Source organism: Crinia signifera, chromosome 12 (genome assembly GCF_055691185.1).
Source record: "Crinia signifera chromosome 12, ASM5569118v1, whole genome shotgun sequence".
NCBI lineage: Eukaryota > Metazoa > Chordata > Amphibia > Anura > Myobatrachidae > Crinia > Crinia signifera.
The window spans coordinates 84,331,588-84,356,631 of record NC_139228.1 but is presented as its reverse complement, the minus strand read 5'-3'; the positions used below and the strand labels follow the sequence as shown (position 1 = coordinate 84,356,631).

The 25,044-nt window shown below is 47.8% G+C and overlaps 1 protein-coding gene across 1 annotated transcript; it reads right to left on the bottom strand.

Moving 5' to 3' along the window:
• Positions 1 to 660: 660 nt before the first annotated feature.
• NDUFAF1 (NADH:ubiquinone oxidoreductase complex assembly factor 1) lies at positions 661 to 24,484 on the bottom strand. Its single transcript, XM_083166711.1, has 5 exons — positions 24,312 to 24,484; positions 18,473 to 19,097; positions 16,661 to 16,846; positions 14,523 to 14,597; positions 661 to 1,149 (listed from the first exon to the last, which is right to left on the bottom strand). The coding sequence occupies exons 2-5, from the start codon at positions 18,989 to 18,991 to the stop codon at positions 1,012 to 1,014; spliced, it is 918 nt and encodes a 305-aa protein (XP_083022837.1). The 5' UTR covers positions 18,992 to 19,097; positions 24,312 to 24,484; the 3' UTR covers positions 661 to 1,011.
• Positions 24,485 to 25,044: the final 560 nt, after the last annotated feature.

Here is a 25,044-nt window from a genome sequence, read left to right as displayed (position 1 = left end):
ATATTAAATCAACTATTCTTTGTTTTGGGATATAACAAATTTGCATCATGAATATGATATAATGCATCAGCCCAGTGCTATTAATGTGAACATTCGTACGACTAGTCAATACGACTAGGAATTGCCGTATTTTCGGGATGGTAAATGTCAAAAATAAGTATTTCTGGATACAAATACACCTATTTTTTTACAAATTTCCTTTAGTAAATGTCCCACTATATGTAACTGCCGGGCTAAACGGTACAGATCTGTACTCCAGTAAAAAAAAAAAAAAGCAATACTGTATATAATGTCAATCTGATATTAGAAATTTTTAAAAGAATGATTATATACTCCACACAGGAATGCTCAATGGAAATAATCATAGTTAAGGACTTTATACATTTTAAAAAAAAAATGTTTTATACATTTTAAAAAAAAAATGTTTTACACCAGTGTCAATCTCATAGCCATAGCACGGTTGTTGTAGGGCACAGAGCATTTTTTTATCGCAAATAGGATTTAAAAAAAAAAAAAAAAGGTACTTATGTATTATCTGGGCTCCCATGTTAAATGCACCCCATTTTTTTCATACCCCTACTACGCATGGAGTTAATTTTATATAGTGTGGTGAATGGACGCGGTCTCATAAGAAAAACGGGAGCCCAGATATTACATAAGTACCAAAAAAAATTCCCAAGGATTGGTATTACTATTTCCAAATTTCCCAGTGGGATCAGAGTAATTTTTGTGGAAAGTGGGTCTAACAAAAATTCTATAATCCACCTTGACACTAACGCTGCTGGACTAAAAAAAAAATTAAGAGATAGAAACCCTAATCAAAATTCAATTTATTCTGTACAGAAAAACCCTACAGCGAGTATGCCTCTGCAATTTTCCGATGACTCTTTAACCTTCTTGCGATATTTGGTAGGAGGTCACGATAATGCAGGTGTGGGATAAATTACATGAACAATATATTTGATGAAAGAAGGGACCACAGTTCTTCTATAAACACCTCTGAAATCCTTTTTACATGGGTGTGTGCCTGTATGACTCATACGCAAACTCCTCTGTATGCGCCTGATCTTTACATAAGCCAATGAAATCAATTTCCAGCTGAAACGGTCCATCGGCTCGGTCCGCTAGAGTAAATCCAAGGGTGGTAATCTGAATTTATAAAAAGAAAAGAATATCGTTGAACTGACAAATAACAACAGGAACATTACATGTAAAGGTGCCCACACACTAGAACGATTTTTGGTCCGATGCGCGCTCCCGTGGATCTTTAGCTGAATCTTCTGATCTTACGTGCTGCACAAAAGATCAGAAGATTTAACAAAAGAGCCATAGGAACGCACACGGGATCTTAAGAAAAATCCTTGGTAAAGATGTGCGCTTGCCTGAAATCGATTGTCCAGGACGGAAAAAAAAAAAATGATTTCAATTAAAATGCCTTAAGGTGCCCACACACTAGAAAGATCTGCGATCGTAAGATGTTCACATAAATTAGCCTTGAAATCTGTTGTCCGTCCTGTACAAAAGATTTAAGGCAAGCGCACATCTTTACCAAAGAGTTCTCTTAAGATCTGATGTGTGTTCCTATGGATCTTTTGCTAAATCTTCTGATCTTTCATGCAGCACGTAAGATCAGAAGATTCAGCTAAAGATCTGCGGAAGTGCAAAACCAACTGATATCAGCCAATCGGTCTAAAAAGGGGGATTTTTGGTCCATACCCGTGAAATCCTTTTTTCAGGGGCCAAGGTGGATGCTGGGAAATGTGGGTATTCCGGGGCTGGAGGTCCGGGCACCAAGGAGTAGAACTTCCTTTGGCTAGTGCAGCCCTAGGCTCCACCCACCTAATACCCCTTCCTGTCCTCAGAGACCAGTTTTTAACTTTAACAAGCCGAGGAACAGGTATAGGAGAGGGGAACCATTCAACTATTGAACATTCAAGCAACTGAACACTGAATTGTTAAATATAACTAAGTAACTGCAAAATTTGGAGCGGTAGGGCGGGTGCCCAGCATCCACCTTAGCCTCTGAAAAAATAGGATTTTAATACCTACCGGTAAATCCTTTTCTCGAAGTTCTTATGGGATACAGGGAAGTCGTTCTTAACGATGGGGAAAAGAGCATATCCGAAAGAGACAGGCACATTTAAAACTTTATACTGGGTGTACTAGCTCCTCCCCTCTGCTCCCCTCCCTCTAGTCAGTTACGGAAACTGTGCCGAAGGAGAAGAACAATATGAGAGGAATATGTGTAATATTTACCGTGGTGAGATTCATCCAGCACACCCAACATACATAGACCACATTAGCGACCACAGAACCTGGGAAGTTTAAGGGCCTAAGAACATGTCAAACATGACAACTTTTTTGAACTGTGTTCCAACTGGAACAATTTATAAGAATTATCACCTAAGTGACAATCTACACTCGTGAACCGTTAAGGTACACTATGTAACAGTAAGTTACCTTGGTAACCTACACCCTTATGTCCGCAAGGAACAAAAAGGGCAACAGAAGGACCCAGTATTGGTCCACATCTCACAAACTGATTAAGGCAAACCTCCGCACAGAGACGGGCGCCCTGTATCCCATAAGAACTTCGAGAAAAGGATTTACCAGTAGGTATTAAAATCCTATTTTCTCTATCATTCTTATGGGATACAGAGAAGTCGTTCTTAACGATGGGGATATACCAAAGACATCAGAACGGGCGGGATTGTGCGGAACCTATTGCCGCAGCACCGCTTGCCCAAACTGAATATCTTCAGTGGCCAGAGCGTCAAATTTGTAAAACTTGACAAAAGTGTGTTGGCCTGACCATGTGGCAGCTCTACACAATTGTAAGGCCGATACTCCTCGGGCAGCCGCCCAGGAAGTCCCCACTAAACGAGTTGAGTGGGCTTTCACCCCAGCAGGCATAGGAAGCTTTGCTACCACATAAGCCTGTTTAATGGTTGCACAGATCCATCGTGCAATAGACTGCTTAGAAGCAGGACGCCCGATCTTTTGGGCATCGTAAAGGACAAAAAGTCCATCAGTCTTGCCAATTCTCGCTGTTCTCCTGATGTAGACACAGAAAATCCTTACCACATCCAAAGATGTTGGCACCTCAGAATGAGGCCCACTAGCAGGAACCAGAATTGGCTGGTTCACATGGAACGCAGACACCACTTTAGGCAGAAAACACAGATTTGTGCGCAATTCTGCCCTGTCTTCCTAGAAGATCAAATATAGGCTCTTGCAAGTTAATACCCCTATCTCAGAGACCCTCCTAGCCGAAGCTAGGGCTTGTAAGACCACCGTCTTCCATGTCAGATATTTCAGATCAATTTTCTCCAATGGCTCAAACCAGGAGAATTTTCGGAACGTCAGAACGACATCCAAGTCCCATGGTGGAGTAGGGGCCACAAAAGGAGGCTGTATATGCAATACTCCTTGCAGAAATGTCTGCACTTCAGGTATATTAGCCAGCTTCTTTTGGAAAAAGACAGATAGTGCAGATACCTGCACCTTCAAGGAGCCTAAACGTAGGCCCAGGTCCAGACCAGATGGAAGAAATCTAAGAACCTTTCAAGTTTAAACTCCGAAGGAGTAAACTTTTCCTGCTCACACTCAACCCACATATCTCTTCCAGATATGGTGGTAATGTGCAGCCGTTACCAGTTTTCTTGCACTTGTCATAGTTCTGATGACTGAAGTGTGAAATCCCTTCTGTGTCAGGATCTGCCGCTCAACTTCCAGGCCGTCAAACGCAGCTGTTCCAAGGCCTGGAAGACGCATGGTCCTTGCATGAGCAGGTCTCTTTGCAGAGATAAGCGCCACGAGTCCCTTTGCAGACTTAGAAGCTCTGGGTACCATGCTCTTCGTGGCCAGTCCGGAGCCACAAGAATCACTTCGGCTCCGTCTTTTCTTATCTTCCTTAGCACCCGAGCCACTAGGGGAATCGGTGGGAAGACATACATCAGGCTGTTGAACGTCCACGGTATGGAGGTACCCTCTGCCTGAGGGTCTCTTGTCTTGGAGAAGTACCTGGATACTTTCCAATTGTGTCTTGATGCCATCAAGTCTACTAGTGGGGTCCCCCACCGAGCCACCAGAGAACTGAATACCTGGTGGTGTAGACTCCATTCCCCGGGATGAAGCTCGTGGCGACTGAGGAAGTCTGCTTCCCAGTTGTCCACCCCGGGTATGAATATGGCAGAAAGAGCCTGACAGTGATTCTCTGCCCAGGACAGGATCTTTGATGCTTCCCGCATGCAGGGCCTGCTTTTGGTCCTGCCCTGCCTGTTTAGAAATGCCACAGTAGTGGCATTGTCTGATTGGATGCGGACCGCCTGTCCGCTGAGGAGAGGGGCCGCCTTTAGAAGTGCATAATACACAGCACGTAACTCCAAGTTGTTGATGTGGAGGCATGTTTCCCATAGGATCCATTTGCCCTGAAAGGACTGACCCATGGTCACTGCACCCCATCCCAGGAGGCTCGCATCCGTGGTGACTAAGACCCAATCCGACGCCCTGCTTTTAGGTTGGGCGTGTGGAGCCACCACTGTAGTAACAGTCTGGTCCGAGATGACAACCCAATCCGCCGATGCATCTGGCGGTGTGAACCGGACCACTTGCTCAGGAGGTCGAGCTGGAAAGTCCTGCTGTGAAACCTCCCGAATTGGAGAGCCTCGAATGAGGCCACCATTTTTCCTAACAGGACAATGCACTGGTGCACTGTCACCTAGGGGGGCTTCAACAAGTCTGTGACCAGCTGTTAAATGTCTACAATTTTGTCCTGTGGCAGGGACACTCATGAGAGCCGTGTCCAGCACCATCCCCAAAAACGAGTCTCTGTGAAGGGATCAGAGAGGACTTTGCTAGGTTCAGGAGCCAACCATGACCTGACAGGGTCTGTATGGTAACATGTAAGGCTGCCTGCAATTCCTCTGGTGACCTCGCCTTTACCAGCAGGTCGTCCAAGTATGGTGTCACACAAATACCTTGTTTCCTTAGAACCACCATCATCTCCGCCATCACCTTGGTGAATATGCGCGGGGCTGAGGACAGGCCGAACGGCAGTGCACGGAACTGATAGTGATCGTTCAGTAGCGCAGACCTCAGATATTTCTGATGAGGGGTCCATATTGGGATGTGAAGGTAAGCGTCCTTCACGTCCAAGGACGCCAAGAACTCCCCCTCCTCCAGTGTCGCTATCACGGCCCGCAAGGACTCCATCTTGAACTTGGTTACAGTCAAGAAGGGATTCAGGGATTTTAAGTTCAGTATTGGCGTACGGACCCGTCCGGTTTTGGGACTACAAATAAATTTGAGTAAAAACCCTGCCCCCTTTCCAGGGGAGGGACCGGGGTTATTACCCTGGCCTGTACCAGTTTTTGGATTGCTTGCTACAAAACCACTTGGTCCTCTGGGGACGCAGGGAGGCCTGATTTGAAAAACCTCTGAGGTGGCTGTACTGCAACCTCCAGCTTGTAGCCTTGCGTAATAAGAGCCTGTGCCCGAGAATTGAGGCACGAGGCTTCCCAAACATGGCCGAAGAACGCCAGTCTGGCTCCCACCTCGGCCGGAGCTATTGGTGGAGCCCCACCGTCATGCTGCGGGTTTACCTGCAGCTGCCCCGGATGGCCGCTCTGTGGTAACCGAAGCAGAAGGCTTCCTGAATTTACCTCGGGAGCCTATGGTTGCATTTGAACCACCCCTGGCTTTTGGGCGGAATTAGCTGGTCCGAAAGGACTGCTGGGTGTGATAGGAAAAAGGACGCTTGGGCGCCTGTGGGGTCGAGGGAAGAAAGGTGGGCTTCCCTGCAGCGGCTTTGAGATTAACTCATCTGAATCGCTGCCAAACAACCGTTCACCCGTGAAGGGAAGGTTTTCAACACTTCGTTTGGTGTCAGCGTCAGCCATCCATAGCCGAAGCCAGAGGGGTCTGTGACCCAATACCGCCATGGCTGAATTACGGCCGTTAATGGCACCTAACTCCTTCTGCGCCTCACACAGAACCTTAGCTGTGTCCTGAATGTGGTGTAATTTTCAGACACCTGCACCACTGTCATATCACCCTTATCAGGGTTGCGTGCATTAATAGCAACTGCACCGTTAGTGCTTTACTAATCACCCTTGTCAAGCGCAACTGTGAATCTCAGTAATTAGAATCACAGACACACACAATCCACAGTGGTAGCTGGTCAGGTATGCGCTGAGGATTAGAATAATCACCTTGCTTCTCCAAAGGAGGAAAGCAAGCATCCACTACACCATAGAGGTGAGGACATCTTCTCCAGCCTTGTCTTATATGGCTGGATCAAGCAAACTCCTGGGAGTCTACTTAATGCCCCCCATTGGTTAAGGGGACACCTTGTGACAAGTCACTTGTGATAAGGACGCAGGAGTGAAATCATTCTTGCACCACCTGCAGGTTAACTTTCTCAACATGTTGGAGAGAGAGCCTTTCCACCCAGACACATTGACACAGACTATGTATGACAGTGTGTAGTAGGCATTATGTGAAGCATTTACCATTTCAGTGTCTGCACCATAGCTATCAAGCCAGTGGGATAAGGACACAGAGACACTGACACTCTTACCACAGCTCTGAAGAGCTGGTAATGCAGTGCATAAAGCACCACCGTAATATATATATATATATATATATATTTACATATAATATGTCAATTGAAGTGTACCCATGGTAACACTAGCGCTATTAGTTATCTGCAGATTCCCTGCCCTGGCATTATCAGCACCCAGGGAAGGAGCAGGTTTTGGCGCTTTCTGTCTCAATGGCGCTTCAGTTATAGTGCAGAGGCAGTCCCTGTATGCAGGTGACCATGCGGTTCGAGGCGGACACCGCAGTCGCCATATTCATGCTGCACGCAAAACCGGGGACTCACATGAGGGGACCCCGGTTTTGATGTTGCTGGCCTTAACACAGCACTAGTGACAATATCTGTGCTGCTCACATGTTTGAGCTTGTTTCTCTGCACAGCAGGAACCCTTCCCCCATCACCCCAGCTGCACACCAGTGTCATGTTACAGTGTGAGGCTAGACCTTGTGATGGCTGCTAAAGCAAGTGGGTTATATCACAGAAATAGGGGGACCAGTATTTAACTGTGCACATTGTGAGGTGCAGGTTACAGACATACATATACTGTACATTCCATACATGCAGATTATACACTGTATAACAGGGCTAACACTCTGACAGAGATAGCGCTTTTAAACGCTGCAGCACATATACTGGAAAGTGTCATGTGCCTTCTGCCCTCTGCAACACATACACTGTGGAGTGTCCTGTGTTGTCTGATGGCTGCTCCTGTAGCATGTAGCCAAAAGCGCGCCCACAGAGCACTGGTCCCGCTCTGGGTAAGCTCCGGCCAGCGTGATGGCGCCGGAGCTTACCTGCGTTTTATACTGAGACTGACATTGGGGAATGTCCAAACCTCTTTGGTAACTGCCCTGGACAATACAGGAGGCAGTACCCTGTCCCAGTGTAGGCAGGGGGGTTGCGCGGTCCCTGTGCAGGGCACCGCCGCCGCCATCTTGCCGCACAGTAACCCGAGGACCCCGGGGTAATACTCACCACTGATGTCTTCAGACTGGACTAGGGGTGTGCGGCATGCCAGGGGTGTGCGCGCGCTGCAGCGCAATGCCCGTGGTAACAACACCCACTCAGGACGGTGGTCCTGTGGCAGGGACAGCTCGGTACCTTGAAGTGGCCAGCAGCTGAACCCTTCCCCTAGTCTCCCACGACGCAGGACTGCTGTTAAGTCCAAAACAGCAGCCCCAAAATAATAAAGAAATTAAACAGAAGATAAAAAACTCTCTGGAGCTCTTCCTGATGCGTGCTTCTCCTGAGGCACAGTTCTCAAACTGGCTGGAGGGGGGGGGGGGGGGTGAGCAGAGGGGAGGAGCCAGTACACCCAGTATAAAGTTTTAAATGTGCCTGTCTCCTTCGGATATGCTCTTTTCCCCATCGTTAAGAACCACTTCCCTGTATCCCATAAGAATGATAGAGAAAAGGATTTTACAGGTAGGGACCAAAAATCCCTTTTTCTTACGGCCAGCGGTGGATGCTGGGAAATGTGGGACGTCCTAAAGCTGTGTCCCTAAGGGTGGGACCGCTCCCGAGCTGCACTGAGAACACCCCTGGCAAAAGCCGCGTCAGCCGAGGCGAAGGTGTCGAATCAATAAAATTTGATGAACGTGTGAGCCGAAGACCACGTGGCTGCCCTGCAGATGCTCTCCGCCGAGACTCCTGCCCGCAGGGCTCACGATGCCCCCACAGACCTGGTGGAATGCGCCCTTACCGGATGCGGTACTGGTCGTCCCGCCAACAGGTATGCTTGCCTTATGGTAGACCTTAGCCACCTAGCCAAGGTACATTTTGAAGCAGGCCAACCCAACTTCCGGGCATCAAAGAGAGAATCAGACTTTCTTATTGGCTTTGTTCTGGCCACGTAAATTTTTAGGGCTCGAACTACATATAAAGAAACATCCCTTTCTTGTGTGTCCGTGATGGTAGTATAAACTGGAACTACAATTTCTTGATTTATATAAAATAGAGATACAACCTTTGGGAGGTAGTCCAGTCTAGTTCTGAGAACTGCTCTATTCTCATGAAAGATAAGCAATGGAGGTCTACAGGAGAGAGCTCCTAAATCTGATACTCTGTGCGCTGATGCAATGGCTAGCAAGAAAAGAGTCTTCAGAGTAAGCCATGAAAGAGGAACTGACTCCAAGGGTTCGAACGGTGCTTTAATCAACCCTTTCAGCACCAAAGTAAGATCCCATTGGTTTGCTGGTGGATGTATGGGAGGTTGTAGGTGAAGAGCTACCTGAAAGAATGTATGGATTGTGGATGACGTAGCGATTTCCCTCTGGAAAAGAACCAAGAGAGCCGACACTTGAACTTTCAAGGATGAATGGCTCAAACCCATGTCCAGGCCTGATTGCAAGAATCCTAGGACCCTATCCAATTTGTATATCCTTGGATTGAACCTCCTAGGCTCACACCAAAGAAAATACCTCTGCCAAATCCTGTGGTACACCTTTGCTGACAAGGGCTTTCTTGCCGCCAGCAGTGTCTTAATGACTGTAGGAGGAAAACCTCTCCTGCTCAGGATCGACTCCTCAACAGCCACCCCGTCAAAGCCAGTCTGGCTAAGTCCGGGTGTAGGCACGGTCCCTGTGACAGGTCGTCGGGCCGGAGGGGCAAGGGAAAAGGAGGTGCTCTGGCCATTTGCAAGAGGTCTGGATACCATGATAGTCTCGGCCAATCCGGGGCCACTAGGATCATGGTCACCTTCTCCCTCTTGAGGCGTCGGAGTAGACGGGAAATTAGAGGAATTGGTGGAAATGCCAACACCCTTTGGAACGGCCAAGGAGCTGATAGTGCGTCTACCAGACATGCCTGTGGATCTCTTGTTCTGGATCCGTACAGTGGGAGCTTCTTGTTGTGCTTTGAGGCCATGAGGTCCACTTGTGGCATTCCCCACTGGTCTGCCAGGGTTGTGAATGCTTCCGGATGGAGGGACCATTCTCCCGAGTGAATCGTTTGCCGACTTAGGAAGTCTGCTTCCCAGTTCAACACTCCGGGAATATACACTGCCGACAGGGTGAGTAGAAACTTCTCTGCCCTCCGGGTTCCCCCTTGATGGTTCACTTACGCGACAGCTGTCGAGTTGTCTGATTGAATTCTGACTGGCCTTCCGTGAAGAAGAGTTCCTGATTTGCTGAACGTCCGGTAGATGGCCCTTAGCTCCAGCACGTTTATTGGTAACTTTGTTTCTTGATGTGTCCACAGGCCCTGGAACGACTGATCCAGGGTCACAGCTTCCCAGCCCTATAGGCTGGCATCCGTTGTCACTATGATATAATCGTGACTTGCAAAGGATCGTCTTTTCCTTAGGTTGTCCGACAGTAACCACCACTGGAGAGACTGTCTGACTTCGTCTAAGATCGTGAGGAACTGTCTCTTCAGATCCATGTGCGATCGGTTCCACCGAGATAACAGGGCCAGCTGAAGTCTTCGGGAGTGAAACTGTCCAAATTCCAGCATTGGGAAGGTGGATACCAACTTTCCCATTAATGTCATACAGAGGTGTACCGACACCCTGCGTTGTGTCAGAAAAAACTGGATCTGTGAGTGAATGTCCTGTATTTTGTTCTGGGGGAGAAACACTCTTTGAGCTTCCGTGTCTATTAGTGCCCCCAGATGTATCATGGCGGATGATGGAGTCAAGCTGGATTTCTTCCAGTTGATTATCCACCCATGAGATTTAAGCATGTCCAGGGCAATCTGGAGATGGCTCTGAATTTCCTCCTGTGATTGTGCTACTATGAGGAGATCATCTAGGTAAGGAAGAAGTCGAATGCCTAGAAGGTGTAAGCAAGCCGCCATCACCGCCATGACTTTCGTAAACAACCGGAGGGCTGTTGAGAGCCCGAACGGGAGAGCATGAAACTGAAAATGGCGATCCAATATTGCAAATCTGAGAAATCTCTGATGTTCCAGTTTGATTGGAATATGCAAATATGCATCCTGTATGTCCAGTGAGGTCATCAGATCTCCTGGTTCCAGAGCGCTGAGGATGGAGCTCAGAGACTCCATTCTGAACGTGCAGGAAAACATTCAATCTCTTGAGATTCAATATCGGTCAGAAGGACCCGTCTGGTTTGCTGACCAGGAACAGATTTGAATAGAATCCGGTCCCTCTCTGAGAATGCGGGACAGGCATGATCACTCTTTGTTCCAACAGGGTTGAGACGGTTGTCTCGAGGGCTACTGCCTTGAGAGGGTCTAGTGGGAGGCCTGTTGTAAAAAACTGTGTTGGGGTTCTGGAGCACAAGGTCAGAGCATAACGGTGCGATATTAGTTCCAACACCCAAGATCCCAATGTGGAACTTGACCAGGTCTCCGCAAACTCCAGAAGGCGGCCCCCCACCCATGGCACGTCCTTGGTGTGCCCGGTGTCAGGCCGCTGGCTTTTCAGCCTGCTTTGGGGTCTGACAACGAGCTGCCCATCCCTGCTTGGGCTTGAATTTCTGCGTCTTTTGGGAGGACTGCTGTGACCTTGTTGGCCAGGATCCCGTATAATGTGATCTGCCCCTACTGGAGGGACGAAAAAAACGAAAGGCTTGCTGCCTTGGTTTAGTGGCTCCTGTGGGCAAAAAAGCAGACTTTAAGGCTGCAATGGAAGTGACAATTTTGTCCAATTCCGTTCTGAAAAGTATACCCCCCGTAAACGGTAAGGCCTCTAAAGCTTTCTTTGAGTCATTATCGGCCTTCCAAGATCTAAGCCAGAGGGCTCTGCGTGCGGCCACTGATACTGCAGAAATTTTGGATGCAAATATTCCCGCATCCTATACGCCCTCACTTAGGTAGGAACTAGCCTCCCTAATATTGTCCACAAAAGATAGTAACTCAGATCTCTTAGTACCTGATTGAAAACCCTCCAAGAGCGCATCCGCCCAATGTGCTATAGCTCTGGTTGTCCAGGCAGCTGAATAGCTAGGCCTCAAAGCTGCCCCTGGATTGGAAAATATGGACTTGAGAAACTGATCCAGTTTTTTATCCACTGGGTCTTTCAAAGATGTTACATCAGGTATGGGCAGGGCGTCAACCTGAGGGGGGTCGTCCCATTTTTTGTGGCTGTCTGGTAGAGGATAAAAAGGAATACGCTTAGACACAAGGAATTTCCTATTTGGATGCTTCCAAGCTTCTTCAAACAGATTATCCAACTGCTTTGACTGAGGGAAAAAAGCAGTGTCCTTATTTTTACGTTTGAACACTGGTTCAGTATCAATTTAATTAGGCTGTCTACTCTGGCCTGGGACATATGATCATCAGTATCAGTGTCCACATCATCAATTACATCAATAACACCCCCGTCCTGATAATCTCCTGAGGTATCATCATCTGTATCCTGTAAAAGAGGCAGAGCCGCCTCATGTCTGGATGGTCTATTTGTACTAGACCCTGCCAGAACATTTTGAAGTGAGGATGAGACCTGCACCAAACCCTGGACTGACTGATAATCCTGCTACCCAAGCAGGCTCTGCTGGCTGGGGTTGGACCTGGGGTGTCGGTGAGGCAGTGGTGTTGCATGACGCTGCCAGCTGGGAAGCTAGTTCCCTCATCGCAGAGGACAGGTCTGCAGCCCAGTCTGGTCTGCAGGAAACATCCGCAGTGGGTTGCGGACTAGGTCCCGGCTGAGAGCAACGGTCACAGAGGCCTGCGTGGTTCTGCTCAGCACTAGCAAAGTTTTCTTTGCACACTGTGCATGTATATGCGTGCAGCGCTGGAGCGGGACCAGGCCTACGGGATTTCCCTGAACCCTTTGCTGACATGATGTGTGTGCTTAGCAATTTGCAATTGGAGTTACCTAAGTACACCAGTGATATCTTGTGTGAGAATTGTTCAGTCACTAAATAAATGAATAAGTGAACTTAGACTGCGCTCCCTGTCAGTCCTACAGAGAGAGATATGGTATGAAAACACTCACATCAGCTTAACATAACAAACTGTGAAAAATAACAAAGACAGATAAAATACACTGCAGTATATCACAAATCCCCACACCACACACACAGGGAATCGGCACTTTGTTTCCTACACCTGCACCATGTAAGTGAGGTGAGGATAATACAACCTGTCACTGATAACAGTGGAGGCAAAGGGGGGCGATTTCTTATGCTCCTCTCCGTCTAGCAGCCAGCCAGCCAGCAAGTGAGCTAAAATGGCCCCCGCTGTGAGACGGGGGGGGGAGGAGAGGAGCGCTCACGGCGGGAACCCAGGACAGGCCATTGCCGCGAGCCTGGAGGCGGAGTTATATGTAAATCCGTCCCCTCCTGGAACCACCAGCGTAACTGGTCTCCACAGAGACGCGATATCCGGCTCCCCGCAAAGGCGAAGCCGCTTACCTGAACTTCTCCCGGCCGCGGCTCCCTCCAAGTGCCTGAGGTGTCAGAGCAGGCATGGCGAAACGGTGGCCCTCCAGCTGTTGTGAAACTACACATCCCAGCATGCCTTGCCACAGTTTTAGCATTCTCTAATAGAAAAACTGTGGCAAGGCATGATGGGACTTGTAGTTTCACAACAGCTGGAGGGCCCTAGTTCGGCCACGCCTGGCATACAGAATGCACTCTGTGGCCTGTGCCAGTTTGCTGGCTTAGCTAAGAATGGTTCTGGCTAACCCCAAGAAAGTCAGTCCGGTACATTCTAGTATGGAAACACTGGATTATTATTTCCACATCTGGGTTTTGATAAGGTCTTAGAACATGTTAAGGATCAGGTCCAATCCAGTAAGCGGTGTAGGGTCACCATCTAGCACGACTGCTATCAAAGGTTCAATTAAAATAATGGGTCCTGTCCCGGGCACAGCAGTGGGAACAATCATCTATCTCATCCTAAGGGCAGCAAGGGTACCCACGTGGCACATGTAGCCAAGCTTGGAGAGAGGGAACGTTGCATCCAATCAGTACCTGCCAGGTTACAGGCTGCATTTGAACAATGCGAGCGGGTAGCTGACTGGTAACATAACAGATACACTAATAACATTGCATGTAAGGTAAAGCATACAGGCTTAACCGTTTCAGCGCCAACATCTGTGAGATGTTCAAAACATCAGATAAAAATGCCGACATCTCTCACATTTGTTATATAAATTCAAATACAAAATGTGTAAAAAACATTTCCTATATAAGGTAAACATAACAGGTCATTATTATGAATGAAGTTTGCTTCGCATTTATTTTGCACCTATTTTGACAAATTCACTTGGCACTCAAAGGGTTAAACGTAGAAAGGCTCAAATGCTTTGTTCTGGTGTGATTCCCCTACTAGGACTATCCCTGCCTTTGAATAAGGGATATACTCGATCTGAGGTACTAAATAAGTCACCCGTGTCTAAGCAGGATATGGTCGTATTGTCGACCCCGACTTCAGTCGACAGGCAACAAGGTTGGCAGGTATCTAGGTCGACATGGGACAAGGTCGACATGGGGTTTTTTTCACTCTTTTTTTTAGCTGACATGTGCCGACAGGCGGTATTTCATGCCCTACCATCCACTAGGGCGTGGTGGGAGAATAAAATAGCGAGGGGCTGCAGTTGACTTCCAACTGTGTCCATGTCGACATTCGGGTAAAAAAAAAAAAACAGTGAAAAAACCCATGTCGACCTAGACGCCTGTCGACCTAAGTCAGGTCAACAATACGACCCACACCTGTCTAAGCATGGATATTTTGTTAAGGTGCCTGCATTCGGTTATGGAGAGGACCCGTTCTATGCCATCATTCTCCTGATTATTTCTGTCTACTTACAAACCAGTTTGGGTTCTGCTATGGCCCAATCCCTACCTCCCTGCTTTCCTTATGGTAGAACATTGAGAGGTAGAGGACGTGGATCTCACGTCTATAAAAACAATATCGGTTCCATATAAAATAACCTAAAGTATGCCATAAAATCTTCCCAGAATGCTGGGGCAAAATGCGCTTTACCTCATGATATACGTATTACAGTACATACCTTATCTGGCCACAGTGGGTGCTGCCTGTCTTGGACCCTCCCACGGCTGGTCATAAAGAACTTGGACAATGGAATCTTTCAAACGGTTTAGAAGAGAAGTTTTATTAAAATACATTTATAATCGCACTAAATTTTCAAGAAAAAAAAAAATCTATGTGTGTTACTTTATACCCCTTTCAGACATGCGACCTGGTATGGTCAGTGCGGGTCATTTTGCTGGGTGCAGTCTCACCCCCTTTCACACATAGCAGCAAATTACTGGGTTAAAAACTGTCAACCCGGTAATTTACTAAAAACACAGGTTATTTGTGTAGGTCATGGATGGGGAACCTTCGTCCCTCCAGCTGTTGTTGCACTACACATCCCAGCATGCCCTGCTACATTTTTGCTATTCCGCTATGCTAAATCTGTTGCAGGGCATGCTGGGAGGTGCAGTTCAACAACAGCTGGAGGGCTGAAGGTTCTTCATCCCTGGCGAGACCCTTTCACACTACACAAATTACCGGGTCAAACTGCTACACACGGTAATTTGCTGTTATGTCTGAAAGGGGTATAAAAGATTTGTTACAAATGAAATCACATAATCCATTATAAGTATTTCAATCCTCCTGTGAAAGCAGTAAGTATGTTAACTTTTGTAAAATTAGACAACTATACATGAATTGTTGATATAAAATTATAAAGTACAATGGTGCTAAAAATTCTGAATCATACTAAATTCAGTCTAAAGCAGGGGTTCTCAAACTTTTTTGAATCACGGCACCCTAGAGCATCAAAATATTTTCAAGGCACCCCTAGGCCAAATGCTTCTTATTGAGAAATTCTGATATTAAATGAAGTGCATTGTGTTTATATGTCACAGTTATCTGGTGAGGGGCAGGATTTGCTTCTGTTTGTGCACATATATTATGATTGGCTGCCGCCAGCACTGGTTTTGCCTGGTACATTGACCATAACTAATATGATTTGATCTTGGTCCACCAACCCAAGGCACCCCTGCAAGTGTCCTGAGGCACCCCAGGGTGCCTAGGCACACAGTTTGGGAACCACTGGTCTAAAGCTAAAAATGAGGACATTTTATGGATATTGGGCTGCAATACAAAGACTTCATCCCAAACAAGATCCAGGTTGGTGGGCGGATCATGGTTTAGGATTATTTTCCTGCCATCACTTATCGAACAATAAAACACTCTCTACACTCATTCACAATTGCAGTCTTCATGCATACTGGTACCACCCACATAACCTTCCTACCTAATTACATACACTCTGACTCGGATCCCCCTCGGCAGCGGGAAACGGGTCGCATGTGATACATTGCAAACCTCCACCATCGGCCTGGTCTGATGCAAGATCTGCTTTTGAACCCTGACCGAGCTTCCACAAGTAAGGGGCAAGATCCAGGCAGTCCATGCAGTGCTCTGGAAACCTGTATTATGCTCACAGCACTCTTATTTCCCTGACCCCCACATCATACCTGACACTGAATTGGTCTTACAGGTTTCCTGTAGTCTATGTGACTGGAAGACCAATACTGACGGTGCAGACTTCCCTGGAATGTTGAATATTTTGAGCAGGTTTGACTGCGAGGATGGCTTGTTTTTGGCAATCCTCGCTGAAAACAAGCTATCCTCGCCGCACAAACCCCCTCGCTGGGGGCATTGGATAGCGTCCTAAGAGTTTGAGGGGCGAGCGATTAGACTTTTGTGCTGACCAGGCATTGGGTTGGTTTGATTTGTGAATTCAGATAACGTGAAAAATATTCTAAAGGGTGTGGCTAGACGATACACACAGTGAGCAACCTGCCTATCACTGGCTGGTGCAATTTACAAACCGAGCAATCAGCAGCTTACCTCCTGTATCTTCCCGCCCCTCCAGACTCCCATTGGCTAGTTGATGCAGGAGTTCTACAGTAGATTATATAGTGTGGAGTCTAGGGGCGGGGAAATAAATAGCAAATGGAAGCTGGTGAGCACTGGAGTCTGGGCGGGCTGATCCATTGCTGCCATCCTGGGTTGCACCCGGGTGATGTTTGAATGTGTGGTTGATGTAGACTGCAGTCACAGCCACCACTAGTGTGTACCCAGCTTTACATCACAATGCTTTCAATAGAGACCAACAAAGCAGAGCAGTGTTACCTTAATATCCTGCCAGTATGGCCCTCCACGAGTGTATATGAAATAATTGTACATATCGTCCCACGTCAGAGAAAAATACATCTCAGACTGGATGTTCACCATCCAAGGTCGCCCGTCTCCACGAACCCTCAGGTGTAGTATATTGAAGTTCGACCAATCATAATGCAGCTTACGATTGAATGCTCCCTATGATAAAATAACAATGGTCATTTGCCTGGTTAAGAGAATATTAGTCAAGTGAGTAAAACGGATTAGTGACATAAAAAATGGGGAAAGGGCTTTATTCTTACGAAATACAACACTTCTCTGCAGGGGGCTGGCTCCAGGGGATCAGCAGCGCCTTAACTGCTGGGGGGGCTCTCTGGGGGCGATGACAGCTAATGAGCGGGGACCCGGCTCACTGTGAATATTGATGACCAGGTCCCGCTCATTACTCATGCGCCTGTCAGCACCGCTATCCCCAGCAGCGCCAGAGCAGGGACCCACTCATTAATATTCACTGCTAGCCGCATCCCCGCTGATTACTACTGCTGCCAGCGCCGCTGCCCGGCCAGTGAGAGTGCTGTGCGGTGTCCAGGGTGCCATCAGTCAGGCGGAATGCCTGTTTGATATTCCGCCTATTCAGAATGGTTTCCTAACGGAAAGCCTCCTGGCAAATATCAAACTGACCGAATATATTCCACCAGGCAAACTGGTGTAAATCAGCAATCTGGCAGAATATATTCCACCTCCGCCTGACAGGGAATATACCCTATACTGCTCATTCTAGCACCCATCACCTTTCAAAGTGCTTGCAGTTCCTCTTTTCTGCCTGTGGTGTCGCTGTCTGCATGATGCTTCTAGTACAGTCAGGTCTGTATTGAGATCCAGGCTACAATGTGATAAAGACACCACAGCAGAGAGCGACACCCCAGGCAGGAAAGAGGAACTGCATGGGTTTTGAAAAGGTGCAGGGATCTATAATAAACACTATTATAAATAGGAAGTCTAAGCATTTCCACTGAATATAGAATTTGGGTATCTGTTTTTAGTATAGTCATAATCCAATATATTCCAGTGCAGATGAATGGTTATTTTAATATATTATAGTTGTATTATGTTTCATAGTCCTACTTCAATGGGGGAAGCTTCCTTCTGGGAGATTCTTGCCACGGGCATATTCAGGACTTAATATACTTATGTATAATATTATTCGGGAGATATATAACATTCTAAAGAGGGGACAGTGTCATAAGTGCACGGGTGCCAGCTGCACCTGGGACACCAAAATGCCAGCGCCTCCTCAATGGCAGGAGCAGGGTGCTGCCCTGTAACCTCAAGCACTTGGCTCCTGTCACAGTGTAGGAGCCTGTACTGCAGATGGAGTATCCAGGGGCAGCTTAGCATCACTGGTACTTCTGTAGTGATACAACAGGGGTTGAGAAGTCACGCCCCTTCCTGTAAGTCCACGCCCCTTCCTGTAAGTCCACGCCCCTTCCTGTAAGCATTATGCATTTCACCTGCACCAGGGTTTCACCAAGTCCCGAATGGAGGCATTGCTCTTGACCCCCAACCAAATACTAACCACCGTTGTATTGCATGTACGAGATAAAATAATACATGAACTGTTGGTAGATCTTGAGGACAGGTTTGGCCACCCCTGGTCTAGAAGATAATAGCTAGAATCTTATTGGATGCTATGGGAAATCCCGTACTTGGTAAATATAACCACTGGGTGTGAAGAAATTTAGCTTACACATGGCTTAGAGTTTGGAGAGAATTAAACTCCACATTATCACAAGATATCCTATGGTACTCTTACATTATACGCACCATATTAGGCATTGTTCTCAAAGTACAATATCCACTGAAATTGGTTTCTCCATCGCGAGGCACTTGAGAGTTAAGCACTCCATGAAACAGAGCGGTCTGGCTGTTGTTTCCGAGTGTGAGGAACGCCGTGCTCTTCCCGCCTATCTCCTGGTCGCATGACACCACCCACTTCTGTAAATCGTCAGTATGTCTAAACTCCCACATGACACTTGTCTGTTCCAAAATGTCTTGTCGCAGAGTTTTCCCCCCTGGCCCCCGGAGGTGATCGGAAGCCTCTTTCATCATCAGAAGGAAGTGTCTCTTTATGTTTCCAACTCCATCTTTAAAGTTAACATTAATTTTCTTCCAAAAAGGAGTATCGTCCACAGGTACACCGGGCCTTCTGTACCGCATGCCGTGCATGCGTGAGATGGGAAGGTAGACACAGGGATGCAACAGAGGACCAACGGCTTGGGGCCATTGGTACCGGTATGCCTTGCTCAAGCCGACTCTACGGATCATCTTAACCTGTAATGCCATAGTGTCACCAGTTAGCACGATGAGTGGCGACCATTTGTGGGAGGACTTGACAATTTATCCAGTCCCCAAATGCTATAATACATCCATTGAATCTTCGTGCATTCTTCTGTACATAGAATAAGAGCAATAAAAGAGATTTGTTATCACCTTCTTTATAACGTATTCATGTTACTGTGCTAATAATGATCACTTTTAGTGCTGGCGCTGTGTGTGTGTGTGTGTGTGTGTGTGTGTGTGTGTCGTGCAAGCATTGTCAGAATATTATCTACACCAGGGTTTCCCAATCTGTCTTTGAAGCGCAACTAGCAGGTCAGGTTTTAGTGATATTGTTGCGTGAATACAGATAGTTACTGTATAGACACACCTGCCGCACTATGACGTGTTATACACACCTGCAGCCCTATGACGTGTTATACACACCTGCAGCACTATGACGTGTTATACACACCTGCAGCACTAGGACGTGTTATAGGAGAGGATCTGTGACAGTGACACACCTGCAGCACTATGACGTGTTATACACACCTGCAGCACTATGACGTGTTATACACACCTGCAGCACTATGACGTGTTATAGACACCTGCAGCACTATGACGTGTTATAGACACCTGCAGCACTATGACGCGTTATACACACCTGCAGCACTATGACGTGTTATACACACCTGCAGCACTATGACGTGTTATAGACACCTGCAGCACTATGACGCGTTATACACACCTGCAGCACTATGACGTGTTATACACACCTGCAGCACTATGACGTGTTATAGACACCTGCAGCACTATGACGTGTTACACACACCTGCAGCGCTATGACGTGTTATACACACCTGCAGCACTATGACGTGTTATAGACACCTGCAGCACTATGACGTGTTATACACACCTGCAGCACTATGACGCGTTATAGACACCTGCAGCACTATGACGCGTTATACACACCTGCAGCACTATGACGCGTTATACACACCTGCAGCACTATGACGTGTTATACACACCTGCAGCACTATGACGTGTTATAGACACCTGCAGCACTATGACGTGTTATACACACCTGCAGCACTATGACGCGTTATACACACCTGCAGCACTATGACGCGTTATACACACCTGCAGCACTATGACGCGTTATAGACACCTGCAGCACTATGACGCGTTATACACACCTGCAGCACTATGACGCGTTATACACACCTGCAGCACTATGACGTGTTATAGACACCTGCAGCACTATGACGTGTTATACACACCTGCAGCACTATGACGTGTTATACACACCTGCAGCACTATGACGTGTTATACACACCTGCAGCACTATGACGTGTTATACACACCTGCAGCACTATGACGTGTTATACACACCTGCAGCACTATGACGTGTTACACACACACCTGCAGCACTATGACGTGTTATAAGAGAGGATCTGTGACAGTGACACACCTGCAGCCCTATGACGTGTTATACGCACCTGCAGCACTATGACGTGTTATACACACCTGCAGCACTATGACGTGTTACACACACACCTGCAGCGCTATGACGTGTTACACACACACACACCTGCAGCGCTATGACGTGTTATACACACCTGCAGCACTATGACGTGTTATACACACCTGCAGCACTATGACGTGTTATAGACACCTGCAGCACTATGACGTGTTATACACACCTGCAGCACTATGACGTGTTATACACACCTGCAGCACTATGACGTGTTATACACACCTGCAGCACTATGACGTGTTATACACACCTGCAGCACTATGACGTGTTATACACACCTGCAGCCCTATGACGTGTTATAAGAGAGGATCTGTGACAGTGACACACCTGCAGCACTATGACGTGTTATACACACCTGCAGCACTATGACGTGTTATACACACCTGCAGCACTATGACGTGTTATACACACCTGCAGCACTATGACGTGTTATACACACCTGCAGCACTATGACGTGTTATACACACCTGCAGCACTATGACGTGTTATACACACCTGCAGCCCTATGACGTGTTATAAGAGAGGATCTGTGACAGTGACACACCTGCAGCACTATGACGTGTTATACACACCTGCAGCACTATGACGTGTTACACACACACCTGCAGCCCTATGACGTGTTATACACACCTGCAGCCCTATGACGTGTTATACACACCTGCAGCACTATGACGTGTTATACACACCTGCAGCACTATGACGTGTTATAGGAGAGGATCTGTGACAGTGACACACCTGCAGCACTATGACGTGTTATACACACCTGCAGCACTATGACGTGTTACAGACACCTGCAGCACTATGACGTGTTACAGACACCTGCAGCACTATGACGTGTTATACACACCTGCAGCCCTATGACGTGTTATAAGAGAGGATCTGTGACAGTGACACACCTGCAGCACTATGACGTGTTATACACACCTGCAGCCCTATGACGTGTTATACACACCTGCAGCACTATGACGTGTTATACACACCTGCAGCACTATGACGTGTTATAGGAGAGGATCTGTGACAGTGACACACCTGCAGCACTATGACGTGTTATAGACACCTGCAGCACTATGACGTGTTATAGACACCTGCAGCACTATGACGTGTTATAGACACCTGCAGCACTATGACGTGTTATACACACCTGCAGCACTATGACGTGTTATACACACCTGCAGCACTATGACGTGTTATACACACCTGCAGCACTATGACGTGTTATACACACCTGCAGCACTATGACGTGTTATACACACCTGCAGCACTAGGACGCGCTGCCTCTGTGTCATCATTGACTCCTCCCTCTCTTTCACCCCCCACATTCGTGCTCTCTCACAGTCTTGCCGCTTTCACCTACGCAAAATCTCACGCATCAGACCATTCCTCTCCACTGACGCTACCAAAATTCTCATTCACTCTCTTGTCATCTCCCGCCTTGACTACTGCAACATCCTTCTCTCTGGGCTACCTCTCACCCGCCTCGCACCTCTCCAATCCATTCTTAACGCTGCTGCTAGGCTCATCTTCCTCTCCCGCCGCTCTACCTCCGCCTCCCCCCTCTGTCTATCTCTTCACTGGCTCCCCATTCCTTTCCGAGTTCTCTTTAAACTCCTCACCACCACCTACAAGGCTCTCTCCTCCTCCACAGCTCCTTACCTCTCTTCACTGATCTCTATCCACACTCCCTCCCGTCCTCTTCGCTCCATCGCTGACCGCCGACTGACCTCTCACCTAATCACCTCCTCCCACTCCCGTGTCCAAGATTTCTCTCGCGCTGCCCCCCTGCACTGGAACAACCTCCCGCCACCCATCAGGCTTTCTGATTCCCTTACCTCCTTCAAGCGCTCCCTCAAAACCCACTTTTTTCGACTAGCCTATCCCTCCTCCTAACCTCTTTTGATCCTCCTATCCTGCCTCCGTTCCCCTCCGTTCCTACTTATCCTATTGTATTTCGTTCGTCCACCCACCTATTTTTAGTATGTTAACTCTTATGAGCAGAGCCCTCCTTCCTCACGTACTCACCCTACCTTATTGCCTCACCTGTGCTCCTGTCCTGTTCTTCCCTTCCTCTACTTCATCTTCAGTCTCCTTGACTATTTTGACACCTACTTCTGAACTGATGCTGATTTTAGTTCTACCAGCTATACCCCTATTTATACTGTATCTTTCTACACACCCTGTACGTTACCTTGTAATTTGTTTTTTTTTGTTAGCTATGTACGGCGCTGCGGACACTTTGTGGCGCCTTATAAATAAACGTACTACTACTACTACTACTAGGACGTGTTATAGGAGAGGATCTGTGACAGTGACACACCTGCAGCACTATGACGTGTTATACACACCTGCAGCACTATGACGTGTTATACACACCTGCAGCACTATGACGTGTTATACACACCTGCAGCCCTATGACGTGTTATACACACCTGCAGCCCTATGACGTGTTACACACACCTGCAGCCCTATGACGTGTTACACACACACCTGCAGCCCTATGACGTGTTACACACACACCTGCAGCCCTATGACGTGTTATACACACCTGCAGCCCTATGACGTGTTATACACACCTGCAGCACTATGACGTGTTATACACACCTGCAGCACTAGGACGTGTTATAGGAGAGGATCTGTGACAGTGACACACCTGCAGCACTATGACGTGTTATACACACCTGCAGCACTATGACGTGCTATAGACACCTGCAGCACTATGACGTGTTATAGACACCTGCAGCACTATGACGTGTTATACACACCTGCAGCACTATGGCGTGTTATACACACCTGCAGCCCTATGACGTGTTATACACACCTGCAGCCCTATGACGTGTTATACACACCTGCAGCACTATGACGTGTTATACACACCTGCAGCACTATGACGTGTTATACACACCTGCAGCACTATGACGTGTTATACACACCTGCAGCACTAGGACGTGTTATAGGAGAGGATCTGTGACAGTGACACACCTGCAGCACTATGACGTGTTATACACACCTGCAGCACTATGACGTGTTATACACACCTGCAGCACTATGACGTGTTATACACACCTGCAGCACTATGACGTGTTATAGACACCTGCAGCACTATGACGTGTTATAGACACCTGCAGCACTATGACGTGTTATACACACCTGCAGCACTATGACGTGTTATACACACCTGCAGCACTATGACGTGTTATAAGAGAGGATCTGTGACAGTGACACACCTGCAGCCCTATGACGTGTTATACACACCTGCAGCCCTATGACGTGTTATACACACCTGCAGCCCTATGACGTGTTACACACACACCTGCAGCGCTATGACGTGTTACACACACACCTGCAGCGCTATGACGTGTTACACACACACCTGCAGCGCTATGACGTGTTACACACACACCTGCAGCGCTATGACGTGTTACACACACACCTGCAGCGCTATGACGTGTTACACACACACCTGCAGCGCTATGACGTGTTACACACACACCTGCAGCGCTATGACGTGTTACACACACACCTGCAGCGCTATGACGTGTTACACACACACCTGCAGCGCTATGACGTGTTACACACACACCTGCAGCGCTATGACGTGTTACACACACACCTGCAGCGCTATGACGTGTTATAGGACAGGTTGTGTGACAGAGACAGTGCTGCATGTATGGCGTCACATTCCGTCATTCCTCCCCTTGTACAGAGGCTCGCCCGGCTCTGCCACCCCCGCTAGGACTCAGGGTAACACAGGCTCCACCCGCCGGCTGTGTACTCCGGGCATATAGTAGTAATGCAGCTGCAGGTGACACTCACGTGTAACAATGACAGGCGCCGGGGACGCAGCGATGCCCCTGATGTCCTTCTCTATGAACACGCCGGGAAGGAGCCGGAGGTCGCCGCCTGTGTACGTCATCACGCTGCGACATACTGGGCAGCCTCTATAGCGCCCGCTGTCTGGGAAACTCACACAGTTTACTGCTGCTCGGGACGCTCATCGCCCCACCGATGTCTCACAAACATCGATGATTTATAACCGATGTCGAATGGGTCTGTCATGGATGTTTCCCTCCATCGATGGCACAGACTAATGCAATAAAGATATATATATATATATATATATATATATATATATATATAGATATGTAGAGACAGAGAGAGAGAGACAGAGAGAGATATAATCGGGATGTCCAGTGGCCATGTAGCAAAAGCCGGACGCTGTAATTTCCCCTCCCCCATGTCCCTGGTGATAGCTATCACAGGGACCCCCCCCCCCCGACAAGACACCCCCGGACAGGACACCCCCCGGACCGGACCCTACAACTCCGGACTGCAGATTTTGATGCCCTGTCCGGCGGTCCGGAGTGTAGTCCGGTCCGGTTTTTACATAGTCCCTGGAAAACGTGCCCTGTTGGGGGTACTTGAGGACCAGGGTTGGGAACCACTGGTCTAATGGCTTATTACATTTATATATGGGAATATACGGGGTGTGGCAGGGGCAAATGCAGAATTTTTAGAAGGGGGTTTCCAGAGGGGCGGAGCAGAGCAC